The 14104-nt window shown below is 38.1% G+C and overlaps 1 protein-coding gene across 3 annotated transcripts in view; it reads right to left on the bottom strand.

The window, feature by feature from the left end:
- Positions 1-1010: 1010 nt before the first annotated feature.
- Positions 1011-14104, bottom strand: part of camk1b (calcium/calmodulin-dependent protein kinase Ib) — a 50940-nt gene continuing 37846 nt past the window's right edge. For 2 of the 3 annotated variants that reach the window (XM_012874899.3, XM_036152206.1), the window contains 9 exons: positions 10428-10502; positions 9297-9435; positions 8580-8706; positions 8285-8360; positions 6386-6498; positions 5589-5667; positions 5312-5399; positions 3840-3969; positions 1011-3759 (listed from right to left, as the gene is read on the bottom strand). In XM_012874899.3, coding sequence (XP_012730353.2) covers positions 3662-3759; positions 3840-3969; positions 5312-5399; positions 5589-5667; positions 6386-6498; positions 8285-8360; positions 8580-8706; positions 9297-9435; positions 10428-10502 — 925 coding nt within the window. In that variant the 3' untranslated portion in view covers positions 1011-3661. The remainder of the gene's footprint in view (positions 3760-3839; positions 3970-5311; positions 5400-5588; positions 5668-6385; positions 6499-8284; positions 8361-8579; positions 8707-9296; positions 9436-10427; positions 10503-14104) is intronic. The other variant, XM_021322735.2, reaches the window with a different exon arrangement.

The following is a 14104-nucleotide window of genomic DNA, read 5'->3' as shown; positions in this document are numbered from 1 at the left end:
ACTTGATGCAATCTGTTGGGTTTCCTTAGATAAGTCATTTTTTCATCAGTCTGTCTGATTTGATTAAATTTGACTTTGTAAAGTGCCACGAGATAACGTGCTGTGAATTGGCACTATATAAATAAAATTTAACTGGATTGAACTGAGTTCCTTTAATCACAAATTTGATCACTTGTGTTAAATGCTAATGGCACTTTAACCAGAACAGTGTGCTTTGGTCAGATGAAACTAAGATTGATCGTTTCAGCAACAGACACTTGAGCTGGGTCCAGTTTGAGGCAAAAGAATACGTGGCAAAGCCCATCCTGCCAATGGTTAGGTATGGTGAAGGATCTATGATCCTCTTGCAAAGGATGTGGAAATTTTTTGGTAAAATGCATGGCATCATGAACACAACCGACAAATAAAAATGTGCTGACCTCTGTCAAAAAACTGGCCATGGGTCTTTTTAACTGGGGTTTCACCCGACGATTGATCCAGAACATATGGTCTGATCCAGTGTTTCCCAACACCCCGGTCCTCAAGGCACACTGCACTGCATGTTTTAGATGTTTCCCTGTTTTAAACACATCTGGTTCAGGTGACTGCAGTTCAGCGAAGGCCTGTTTATCAGCCATCAATTGAAATCAGGTGCGTGGTTGGGAAACACTGGTCTGATCAACCCTAGATCCTGTAGAGAACCTGCGGGGTGAGCTGAAGAGAAGTCAACACAAGAGAGATTTTTTTTTTCCCCAAGACTAACCAAAAGTCCCTCTCACTGGAAGCACCAAGCTTGTAAAATGCTGAAGTAGGTGATCCAGTGAATGTGGAAGAGGTGACCGAGAAAAAAAAAAAGTAAGATTTATTTGCCATGCAAAAAATTAACTCATTTAAGAGTGTTATTCCCAATCTTTACCAGCTGTGCCATTAAGTATGGCAGGAAAATAATACAATGAGATAAGGGGTATCCGTAGGCAAAGGAAATGCTTAGTGAGAGTCAAAAATGAACAAAAATAATGACATACCAATAATTCAAAATAGCAAAGTTCTTTTAATTATCATCAGAACATCAGTTGTATATTGAAATCAGCTGTAAGCATACTGGCTTTCTCTGAGCTCCCCTGTGCTCTTCTGTTTTAACGTTACAGTACTTCAGGACATACAAACTATTCACACTAAACAGTTTTTTTTCTTTGCAAAAATAATGACTCTATTAAATGCACTTTACAGTTCGCATTCACCAGTTTCATTACAGTCTGAATACACTACAAGAACTACCCAGTAAAACTGCACAGTAAAGCTCAGATACTTTCCGCAGCAGCACATTCAAGGTTATTTTTAACCTGTTGAAATGTTATTACACTTTCCTATGTTCTTTAATTGTCTGCATGGTTTTAAGTCAAAGAAAGCAAGACCTGACAAAATCTCTCCCTTTAAATGAATAATTTGAGATATGAGCCGTAAATAGAGATTACCAATAGGAAGGAATAAATGAGTCAGCTCGCATTAAAAGACGACCCTTTTTGCTGTCCATTTGAGCCAATTGAGTTTTTTTGCAATGGGTTCCCACCAGATCCTTCAACAAACATTTGCATAAAGCTTCTCTACATGCAGTACAAAAATAAGTATGGAAAACAGCACTAGAAACATGCTACAAAAAGAACAGATAACTTAAAAATGTGCAATGAAAAATCTTTAACAGAAACCAACAAATGCCAAAGACTATATGTGGGACTTAGTTGGAAGGCTTTTAAGGGAAGTTGAACAAAGCGGGAAAAAGAACTATAAAGATGCATAATTCCAGTCTTTAAAGCAGTATTTTTTTTTCTTTTTTTAAGGCCGGGAAATGGTCTTTGGAGAAGTAGAAGATGTCAGCCGTCGGCAACCTTTATGATTTAAACAGCTATATATGCTTTTTTTAAATTATTGTATGAATTTTTTTAAAGTCACAAAACCTTTTTTGAAAAGTTTTTTTTATATATATATTAATAAAAACAATTATCTATGGATATGACATTTGTTGGAAAGGAATAAAGTATTAACAAGGAAAAAACATACCAGTTCCTTACTAAATAAGATTTGCCACATCATATTTTCATTAGAGAGACAGCTTTACTTCCTGCTTGGCTGCATAAAGGCATAGTCATTTATACCAGGAATGCAAAAATCCATTTTACATTTTTTTTCCTAGCTATTCAAATTAATTATGTTTTTTTTTTTAAAGCAAGTATTCATTTTACTGTCTAAAGTCTAAGTTAAATTGATAATTTTTAAAGCATGCTGGCAAAAACTCATTCAGCTAGTGCTGTTTTTGAAATGTTTGGAATGTTTTCTGCACTTTTTAGTGTAGTCTTTATAGGATTTATAGTAGTCTACATGGCTCACCAGCTCACCATATTGCCTTTACAAAGTTAGGAGTGCAAAGACAGGCAGTTCAACCAGCTATTTTTATATTATTTATGTGATTCTGGAATGTCACTCAAATTATGTAAATTAACATGGCTCCTGTTATAGCGCCACAGGTTGCAGACCTCAAGTAAAAGGGATGGATATTATGTTTCTTCCTAACAATATGGTCTTAAGAAGTATTTGTGATGCAATTACTGTTTCAACTCTTCACCGTCTTCCAATTTGGATATAAAAATACTTTTTACACACTACAAATGTTTAGCCTCAGATTTTCAATATTAAAAGGAATAAATATTCCTTTTTTTGTGGGCATCCAATCTGTTTAACCTTAATGAGGAAAGAAAATGTTTAAGTTCCCATGACACATACTCAATCCAATAATAGAAAAGAAAATACAAAAAGAAATACATTTCTAAGCAAAGCTTCCCAATAAAACTATAGATACTAAAAAGGCACCTTAATCAACTGCTGTTGTTGCTTAAGTTTGATTTTTTTTTCCTTTTCTTTTTTTTTTGGGGTGGAGGTGGGGGGGTTGGGACCACTTCATGAAAACACCATAATGGAACAAGAAAAGGCTACATCGTAAATGGCTGCAAGGTTTAATTTTCATTGGATGAACTGTTCGGCCACCAATTGTTTTAAAGACATAAGCTGCAAATCTGTAATATCACAACATTTTCCATTGAAATATTTCTGAATACCCCAAGTTACTGGCATAATGTGACGCTGCATTTCTGCAATACAGCGCGTTTTCTTTTAATATAAATCATGCAATGGGGAAGCGTCTCCTTGTCATGCAGACACTGTACCGCAATTGACACTCCAAACCCTTAAAAAGGAGGTAATAACACAAAAATACAAAACCATAAAACATAAACAAGACAAGTTGAAACATTTTCTTAAAATAAAAACGTCCACCAAGCTCCGTCTTGCTTCTGCAAAAACGATCCTCCCCCAACGTGAAGTATGGGGAGGGGGAGGATGTCTTTCCCTTCTTCCTTTTCATCCATTTCAACTCATCCCAAAAATGATCTGCCTTGGTGCACAACCATGACATCAAGTCTCCCCACGACCTCCTTTCCAACACCAAATATTTCTTCCCTTTCAGGCTCAACAGTCTTGCTCCCCCTGCAGGCGACAGGTTGGAATGGCTCTGTATTCCCAGCCAGATAAGCAGGGGGGAGACGGTGCCTCAGGTTCCACCGAGGGGGGGGGGGGGATTAAAATTGGAAAGTGATTCAGGGATTAACAGGTAAATGAAGTGGGTTAGGTATCACACACTGTTGGCTGGGTGGCAGTGGTAGGTGCAGTTGGACAGCGGGTCTGCTCCTCCATCCATGTTCTGGGAGCACCCATCTTCACAAAGCGCCCCTGAGAGAGGAAACACAATATATGGGCTAAAGTAATTAAAATAAAAACTAATTGTTACGTGGAAATAAACAGATGCTTACCATTACCTTCCTCTTGCATCAGTAGATGATCTTGGCACGGGTCGGGCAAGGTGGGACTCGGTCCTTCAGTGCTGGTGCTCAGCTGGAGGCGCCTCATGTGACGGATCACTGCTGTGGCGTTAAATGCTTGCTGCAGAAGGAAGGAAAGACACAAAGAACATAAACAGAAATGCCTGGAGTCACGAGCCGGGATGTAATGCCTAGTTTTGGTGTCATGCTAAATCTTTCAGTGTCTTTAACAATTTAAAGGACATACACAAAAGAGCTAGAGAGGGATCCTAGAAAGTAGAGGGGATTGTGGAATTTTGAACTTTATCAACTTTAGTTTAGTTTTTTTGTTTTTGCATTTTTACAAATACAAATCTGCATTATTTTTATTTTTTTAATTTTTACAATTAAAAATCTGAAAAAGTGTGGTAAGCTGTTTTATTCACGCTCCACTGACTCAATACTCTAAGAACATACAGATGCAAGTTTTTGGGGATATTTCTGTCCCGGTGTTGCAAATTTAGATACTCAAATTGTACCCATTATTATAAAAGAATAAGGAGATGAGAGGAGGAGAGTCAAGGAACAACAGTTTCTAATTCTTGCGACAGCTTTTCAGTTGGGATTAGGTCTGGACTTTGGTTGGGCCTTTCTAAAACTTAAATGTGCTTTAATTTAAACCACTCCACCATAACTCTGGTAGTACAGAAATCCTTCGCACCTTCTAACAGGTTTTCTTGCATATTTGTCCTGTACTTTGCTCCAACCCTTTGCCTTTCAACTCTGATCAGCTTCTGTGGACCAGCTGAAGAAAAGCTGGTCCACAGTTGGGAATGTTGTGTTCAGGCTGGTGTGCAATGTTCTGTATGTAATGTGTTGATTTCGGTCTTATCCGACCGGAGCCCTTTCTTCCGCATGTTTGATGCGCTCCTTAAATTACTTATGGCAAAATTTAAACAGGGATGACTTCCTTTCAGCCAAAGTGTTATTCCTACCACTGCAACATAAACCTCAGATTTGTGGTTTGCACTTAATAGCTGTTGCATCACCAGAGTCTTCTACCCGAGTTGTGGATCCCTGCAGCTCCTCCAGAACCACACTGTCTTGCTTCTCTGATTAATGCTCTCCTTGCCCCACCTGTCAACTAAGGAGAACAGCCATGCCTTGGCCGGTTTGCAGTGACTCGTCCGCTTTTCACTTACAGATGATCGATTGAACGTAGCTCTGTGAGATGTTCAAATCCTGAGATATTTCGTCATAATCTAACACTACATTAAGTATCTCCACAACTCGGCCGACGGTTGCACTAGCCTCTATTTTGCAGTTTTAGAGTAAATGGAGCTGAAAATAAATGAAAATAAAAATGTGCATCATTTTCTTTCTACTTCAAGATTGAGGTTTGTTGTAAGGTGCCAGAAAAAGTGTGAAATCTGGGTTGAAGGGTTTTGAGTGCTTTTGTAGGGCAGGGTAGGGTTGTGACTGACCTTCCATTTGCTCTTTGCAAAGTTTTTCTTGATCTGAGCGCTGACGGACTCGTGAATGTTCTTGTCCAGGGCGGTATCCCCAGCAATCCTGATGGAGGACAGAGGAGGTTTGACTGAGCACTGTAATGTTGCATTCACGTCTAGCTAAGAGGGACGAAAATCAAATGAGCTACAATTTTTTTTAAAAAACACACATTTGAACATGAGAGTTTTTAATGAACTATTAAGGTGAATAGTTAGGACTGGACAGACAGCAATGATGACAGAAGAGGCATACCAGGGGTGTTGCAGAGCCTGCTCGCAGGTGAAACGTACATTAGAGTCTTTTTCCATGAGATTCACTATAAAGTCTTTAGCTGTTAAAAATACAAAATTATAGAAAATTGTTAAAAACTGTTTCAAATCTCATTTGGGGGGAAAGAAGCCTGTTCAGTTTTTAAAAAAACATCATAATAATGACAAACTAGATCAGGAAAAGGGAACCAATATAGATTACATAAAACTTGAAGGCAGTAATGGTAAATATAACAATGTAATAACTTGATGAAAGAGTACAACAGATCTTTGTATAGAAATGCATGAAAACAACGTTCCAGAATAGGCAAGGTATGTTTTTTAATAAAGCACTTTTCAGCAACAAGACGATTCAAAGTGCTGATTAAAAGCCGAGACTAAAGGAACTAAATCAACAATGAATATTTATCTTCTCATTACTACAAACAATAACTCAAGGTCAAAAATGTTTACCAGCTTTAAAAACCTAAAAGAAAAATTACTTTTTTTAACATTTTAGGAAGTCTATTATTCAATATGAGCAACTGAGAGGACTTAAAAAAGCTTTTTGTATCAGACTCAAGTTTTCTTAGATTAATGCTGCAATAAAAAGAAGGTTAAACTTTAAATTATATTGAATATATAAACAATGGAAAGTGTACTGGTTTGTTTGCTCAAATTGAACAGAAAATTAACAGCATTTCATATTACATTAAGCAGTTTAATACTGACTAATTTATGAAAAGTCTGAATCACATTTTTATAGACGGACTAAAGGGAACATTTTCACATGCATTATACCTGAATCAGAGATATCGTCCCAGTAAGGAGAATCAAACTCATATTCTGCTTTCAGGATCTGTTCAAAAAGTTTGGCATCATTTTCATCATAGAAAGGAGGGTATCCACACAACCTAAAATAAAACAAGAGAGATCAGTCTATTAGTGCCTAACTCACACTATACAGTCATGTGTAATAAATTAGTAGAGCTGGGCAATATATTGAGATTTTAAAAATATCGAGATTTCTGTAAAAGAGATATAAGGTGTGACTCTATTGTTTATATCGAGATGGTGTTTGTTGAGTTAAAATTATACTTTGATGTATTCCAGTAGGTTATTTTACAGCCGTTTCTCATCTTTATATAAAGCTTTTTTTTTTTTAAATGTGCCTGTGGGATGTTTAGTATAAGGCTTTGATTCAGGGAAGCTTTTTTATAATTACTTTATGAAAAGAAAATCATATTGAGATAAATATCGTATATCTGCATTCAGCCTAAAAATATTGAGATATTGTTTTTGGTCCATATCGCCCAGCTCTATAAATTAGAATACTATTCAAACATATTTTTATTTCAATATCTTGATGTACTAAGTGAAACACATTATTTAGATTAATCACACACAGACTGATCTTCCAATCTGCCTTTTTCTCTGTTAATAATAATGATGATTTTATGCTAACAGCTAATGAAAACACAACATTTGAAATTAGAATAATACATTAGACTGATATAAAAAAAAATGTGGGCTTAATGAATGTTTATCACTTGCATAAGGGTTATTTTCATGGGGTTTTAACATGACAAATGTGCATCATCAGAGCACACATTGTGGTTTATTGAATCTGACTACGTTAGAGCCATGGTTGCAAAACAGGGGCAATAATTAAAAGGTTAAATAACAACAGATTAATTATTTCATTATTGAAATATAGTATTTAGTTCAACACGAACAAAAACACAGAATATTTAATATAACACTTAAACCTATGCCATCCAGCAGAAAACACATATGACATCTGACCTGGCCCCACCAGATGTCGCTGTGGAGCTCTATGTTCACAATAATCAGTGGGACAGGATCGTTCTTTATAGACTAATATTTGAAAAAAAGACCGATTCCCTTGCTAATAAAATTCTGTCATAAATATTTGTGTCTATATATCCAAGTCTACCAGAAAACTGACAAACTCAGTGGGCTAAATCCTCTGAAGGCACCTTGGTGGGGCTGGCCCACCACTGTTTGACTAAATAATGAACATCTGAAACTGCAGTGTGCATGCCCAATACACTCTCAGTAGACAGCGGTGGGGCAAAAATACTCGGGGCCCCAAGCTCGGATCATCCAATCAAAAGACTGGAAATGCACATGTTACGTTTACGTTCTGCCGGATAATGTGCGACCATGTAGTGTTGGTTGTTCAATTGATCAAAGCCAGGTTGTATGCATCATAAGAAAAATTTGTTGCTGCTAATAGGTGTTGCGTTTTTGTGCCCCACTTAACTTGTGCCAGAAACGACACGGCATCTGACACCAACTCATTCCTACAGGAACATAATCAGATATAAAAACTCAAAAAAGCCTATATTATAAGTCTATGTATGTCATTATTAGAACATTTGTGGTTTTTAATAAATGGAAAATAATTTTTCCATATGCATTTTTTTAACAGAAAGCCCCACTTCACTGAAATCACTGTTAATGCGCTAAAAAAATTGTCATCAAAAAATTACTGACTATGCCCATTTGTTTCTCACTGTTATTTTTAAGCGCTGGAAATATTTGTATGAAACTGATGCTGCATCCAATCTGATAGATAAAAATATGCTGTTGTTGCCTCGTTGTTATTTATTCCAGATTCAGACCGAGTAAGGGTATTTATCTTGCAGATTTGTGACTACCCAAACTTGTACTCACAGAATGTATGATATGACCCCAATAGACCAGCAGTCCACAGCTTTGCTGTACGGTTTCTGTGCCAAAACTTCAGGAGCTTGATAGGAAAAGACAAGAGGGTGCAGGTTTTCATAAAGGATGTGAAAGCTTCATACCGTGCGCCTGGTGAGCATATATTGTGAGCTATTTAATGAACTCTATTTTTATGATCACATTCAATCTTATTTTCAATATTTTTAAACCATGGTGCAGCATTATTAGGATATGCAAGATAAGTAAATCAGAAAGAGATTGTGTCGGTCTCTAATTAGCTCACCAACATATCCTGGTGTTCCACAGGCCGTTGACATCACACTGCCAGAGCCCTCGATCTTAGACAGTCCAAAGTCACTGATCATGATCTTTGAGTCTTCATCCATGCTGTAGTAGAGCAGGTTCTCTGGCTGAAAGGTGAGGAGCAACACAAAACCAGATACAGGTGTGTATTGAAAGCACCATTACATATGCGCACTAGAACACAATGGATGTCTTAAAAGCACCTCCTAATAAACCACAAACATACAGTAGAAACTTAACACCATATAAGAAATTAACGTTGTAAAGACAAGATTGCATGGATAAACAAAATTTTATATCAGAAAAAAAATCACTTGCAAAAGTGTTATATGCAATGGACCAACAGAGTAGTGTGTCCTTCAAATTCACAATTTGTGAACTTCTTTGTTTTATCCCATAAAATCCCAATAAAATACACTGAGGTTTATGGCTCTAATGTGACAGAATGTGTAAAACGTCTAAAACCTTGCGAGGCATGACGTGGGGGGAACAAAATGCTCATCATGAATGATTAACACTCAGACATCATATTCACAACTTTTTTCCTCTGAATTAATCGTTAGTAGTAAAACGTCTGTTGCTAAACGACAACTGGCAAGAGAAATTAAATGTTAGGTAAAAACTAGAACAGAAAAAATATTGACCTTTATACTAAAAAACTGCTCCATACTATCGCTTTTGGCATAGTCCGACTGACCTTAAGGTCTCTGTGCACGATGCCCATGTCGTGGAGGTACTTGACAGCGTCCAGAATCTGCTGAATGAGCTTACTGGCATCCTTCTCTGTGTAGAAGCCCTTCTCTATGATGCGATCAAACAGTTCCCCACCAGACACCCTGCAGAAAGCAGGGATACATTCAGCAAAGCATGTCGGCAATATTAAGAAAAGGAAATGAAAACACCCAAATTATCAATTGGGACAAAAGGACATGCCAGAAGCAGTAAATGGCCGTAAAATGAAAACCATAAGAGGAAATCAGCGAGAGGAAATACAAAAAGCAGGAACTTACTGTTACAGCCTGTAACCAGAACAAACAGCTTCTACTAACTGTTCCTGCTCTGAAAGTTGTCAAAAACGGCTACATACAACGGCTTTGATAAAGTTTACAGTACTATATATATATATATATATATATATATATATATATATATATATATATATATATATATATATATATATATATAATTTTTTTCTTTTTAAATTTAGGAAACTTCACACAGTAGCCACTAGATGGAGACTTCACTCTACTTACAATGTCTTTACACATTTTCTATTTCATAAATAGAAATCTGTGGGCTTAATCAATGGTTTGAGGAAGACTTCAAAGAAAGACAAACACGACTCCAGTAAGGTGCTGCGAACAAATAAATATAGAAAAAACGTATTTTATATCATATTAGCAGTGAAAACTGAGTTTTGCAGCTGCCTTATGTTTTCTAAATGCCCCTGCTCCCCTCTCCCACCTGCTCCCTTTCATTTTCTGCTTCGACTGTGATTAATGCGTAAACGATTCGCACTTTTATTAGTCTCACAATCGAAAGCCCCCCTGATCACGGGCTGCCATTGATCTGGATCCTCCCTGTGACATTTTAGCGGTTTTAAGATGGGTGGGACGCTGAGAAGCTGCTCGCGTGAGGCCAAACTCCCCGCTGATGCTCATGGGTAGTCCACGCACACAAAACGCGTGTGTGTGCGATCTGCGTGCCGCAGAGCGCAGTTCATGGCATGTGACAAAGAGCGTGTGGGAGATAACACGAGTAGGCAGTTTGAAAACACACCTCGCACAGAAAAACGGAATAGCAGTGCCACACATACGCGAATACTCACAGTTGCATGACAAGGTAGAGGTGTGATTTACTCTCGAATATCTCCTCCAGAGATACAATGTTTGGGTGTTTAATCCTGTCAGGAAGGAAAAGAGAGAGAGAAGGGAAAGGGGTTCAGTTGTTTATTTTTTTTGCTCCTATCTCTAATAATCTTATAACTTTACACATAAATGCTGCACTTTGGTGCTTGCAGCTAGAGAATCTGATCTGATAGTAAAAAGCACTGTGCAGGGCTGGGTCATTTTATCTTTATGGGTAATGACGACGCCGCTCTATAAAGAGACACGCAGCTCCCTAATTGGCTGAACTCTGCTACAGTGCCCTTTGACACCCGTCAGTGCTGTGACAGTGGTGGGAAAATGAGTCACCAGCTTCAGACTGGTACTGTCCTTTCTTCATCTAATTACTGTGTTCTGTTAATAATGCCCGCATTGTGTTTGTCCTCGGCATGCTACGAGCCATCTAGTTTGGCGTTTGATGAATCGGAAGAGAAAAATATCATACGGGAGATGCACTAGCACTAGTTTCTGAACAGTATGACAGAAATAAAACATGCAAAAGATAAACTGAAACCAGCAAGCGTTACTAAACAGTAATAACAATGCCCGCAAAATCCCACTTGGCTTTTACCTCTGAGCCAGGTCTTGTCAAATACTCATGAGGACTTTTTCAGCTCTTTTTGACATTACAACCACAACATTTTAATGCATTTCATCAAAACTGAATGGGTGAATGACTGACTGTAATGTAAAAGCGCTTTGGGGTCTTCAGACTTGACAAAGCGCTATACGAGCACAAGCCATTTACCATTTACCAAAACTGGAGGTAACCCAGCGATGCGGTGTTGTGCGTGGCTGTGAAGTGGAAGGAAATGACATATTGCTTTCAAATGTGTGATGAGCGTTTGTATTTAGAGGGCTTTGCTCTTATACCCTTTAATAGACCAACCAATTGCTTTTTTTGTTTGTGTGTTTTGTGAAGTGTTAAAGTGAAATAAATAGCATCATTAAGACCAACAAACACAGCAGAAAGGTCTGGGATTCAGAATTTAAGCAGACATGGCCGTCCGCCTGAACCGACAGGCTAGGCGAGAAAAGCCTTAACCAGAGAAACAATTAACTGTCCTATGTCAACTGGAGGGATCTACAGCTCAGGTGTTAGACGCAGCAATTGTTAGTCATCCACTCCACACAAAGGAGTGGCAGGAAGACAACGCTGAAGAAAGCCATACAAGAATCCTTTTTGCAGTTTCTCAGAGGCCTTAAAGGGCAGAGGGCCCCATGTTTAAGGTGTTTTCCTGCTACAGCACATCTGACTTCAATGAACAGGTGATTAAGAGGCTTCCGCAGCCCTTTATGGCATGCTGAGGAGGCAATACAATCATCTGAACCAATCCTACTGCAGCAGAGACACATTTAAGACACGCAGGACGGCGAGCCCTGCAGACCAGGCTTGTGGACCTCTGATAAGGGGGACACAGCAATCCTTGGGGAGAAGGTGTCAACATTGATTCCACTAAAGCTCGTATTCCAATCCAATAGACAATCTGAGGCATGACCTGAATATTTCCGTATATCTGACTGAGATAGCTAAGAAAGATTAGAAAAGACTGTCAGTGTCTGCATGCATAAATCTCATAAAGACAAAACCCCAAAGACTTGCAGCTGTAACTGCAGGAAAGGTGGCTCTACCAAGTACTGAGTCAGGGTTGCTGGATTCAAATTTGTGTAGGCCTATATTCGTATTCTTTTTAAGTATAATTTTCCTCCCACTCCACAAACACGGCCTACGTTGAGCTGGTCTATCAAATAAATTTCCCTTAAAATACGATTAAAATTTGTGAATGTAAAGTGAAAATATTTACTTACTTTTGCAAGATACTTTATGTACTGCATTTTGAATACAAAGTCAAGATATAAATTAAGACAGGCTGCAAAGATGCAGCGAGTGCAAAGCCGTGGACGAGATGTACCGAAGGGAACTCTGTATGGGTCAGCTCAAGCTCACATTGGATTACAGCAGTGACTCATCCAGATTGTAACGACGCATGGACACCTTCATTCATCTGTTTAGGACGGCGCTGAGGGAGAGATGGACTGAGTGGAGGATAAGTGACAGATTAAAACTACAGAGAGATCGGTCATGTGGGGGGGCCCCATATGAGGTTAAGCGTTCGGCAAACATTGTGCGTTTCAGCAGCATTTCTGTGTAGGTGTGTTTGTCCACTGAGTTAATGAGCTCGGTAGCAAAAAAAAAAAAGATAGCAATAGGGCTATTGTGATGATTTTACATGTGTGCTTTAGGCGTTTACAGCTCTCTTACAGACGGCGACTGAAAGGAAAGTAGGAACACAGCAAAAGAATGATCTCTGCATACAGGAATGACCATTAAATGCACAACTGATCATTTACCATACAAGACATGCATTGATCTAAGAAAATCCAAGACCTAACATAAAAACAAAGTTGTTGACATCTATTAGCCAAAGCAGGAACACCTCTAAAACTTACAGGACAACCCCTGAAGAAATATTGTTGTAAGTAATGTATATTTTGCTTTACTTGCATGAAAATGCAGTTTTTGGATATAAGATATATCCATTCAAGAACACACAATTTTTTTTCTTAAGCTAACTTTATATAATAAATAGATCCTCTCTTACTTTGAAGAGCAGATAAGTACTTTGTTTTATTCTTAAAGGATTTTAAACTCAATTCTTAATGGGGAAGAAATTAACTCCAAACGTGAACAGTTTCAGAGAAGCTTGTCTTCCTGATAGCTGGTCTTCACACGTTCAGCTAAAGCTGTGAAGCTTTAAAAAAGACAAGCTGCATGTCGTGCAGCGCTAATGAAACTGTGATGTGGAGTAGAGCTCTCTGTGAGGAAGGTTTGATGTGACTGCTGTACATACGCTTCTCTCAGTTATGCTGCATGCCAGCAAAAAAAAAAAAAAAAAAACTTCAGGAGATCCTCTGATTTGTAGAATTGGACTAATTCAGTCTGCTCAATTGATAATTTAGGAAGAAAATTATATTACCATGTCGCTAAAATTACAGCATGTGATAAAAGAGCATTTAACAGTTTTTTTTACTTAAGAGGAACAGAATATGTACATATTTTCTACATCTAAATTAATTATAAAAACATATTTCAGTCAAAGAAGTCGACAATCAGCAAAGCAGAGTTACTTTCAGCTTTGGTTTGGTTTTCATCAACTCCTCCCTCCTCTTCAGCCGCTACATGCTCAACTATGATGTGATGACACGAGCAAACATACAACCACCCTGCCCCCCCGCTCTGGGGACATAAAGTGTTAACATGAGTAATGAAGCCTTTGCATGAGTCAATATAAACATCCCGCTGAGCCAAACACGACTCTCAAGCCGTGTTTACCTCAGTTTTATTTAATTTGTCACAGTTGTATCTGCTAGCTGACCCCCACCACTCTCATTCCACAGTCCTCACCTCAGAAGGGGACTGTATATTGTGTTTCTCCTGTAACCCAGGCAACAAGACCTCTAAAAATAACCAGGGACCTGTGTAGATCGGCCCTTTTTACTGTGACCTGCATTTCTCCACATATATAAAAAGAGCACATCAGACACATTTCACAATTACGTTTATAAACAGTTCCTTTGTATTAATCTAAAAAAAAAAAAAAAAAAAAAAAACATTAAC

The sequence above is a fragment of the Fundulus heteroclitus genome, chromosome 20 (genome assembly GCF_011125445.2).
Source record: "Fundulus heteroclitus isolate FHET01 chromosome 20, MU-UCD_Fhet_4.1, whole genome shotgun sequence".
Classification (NCBI taxonomy): domain Eukaryota; kingdom Metazoa; phylum Chordata; class Actinopteri; order Cyprinodontiformes; family Fundulidae; genus Fundulus; species Fundulus heteroclitus.
This window is presented reverse-complemented; position numbering and strand designations above follow the sequence as displayed.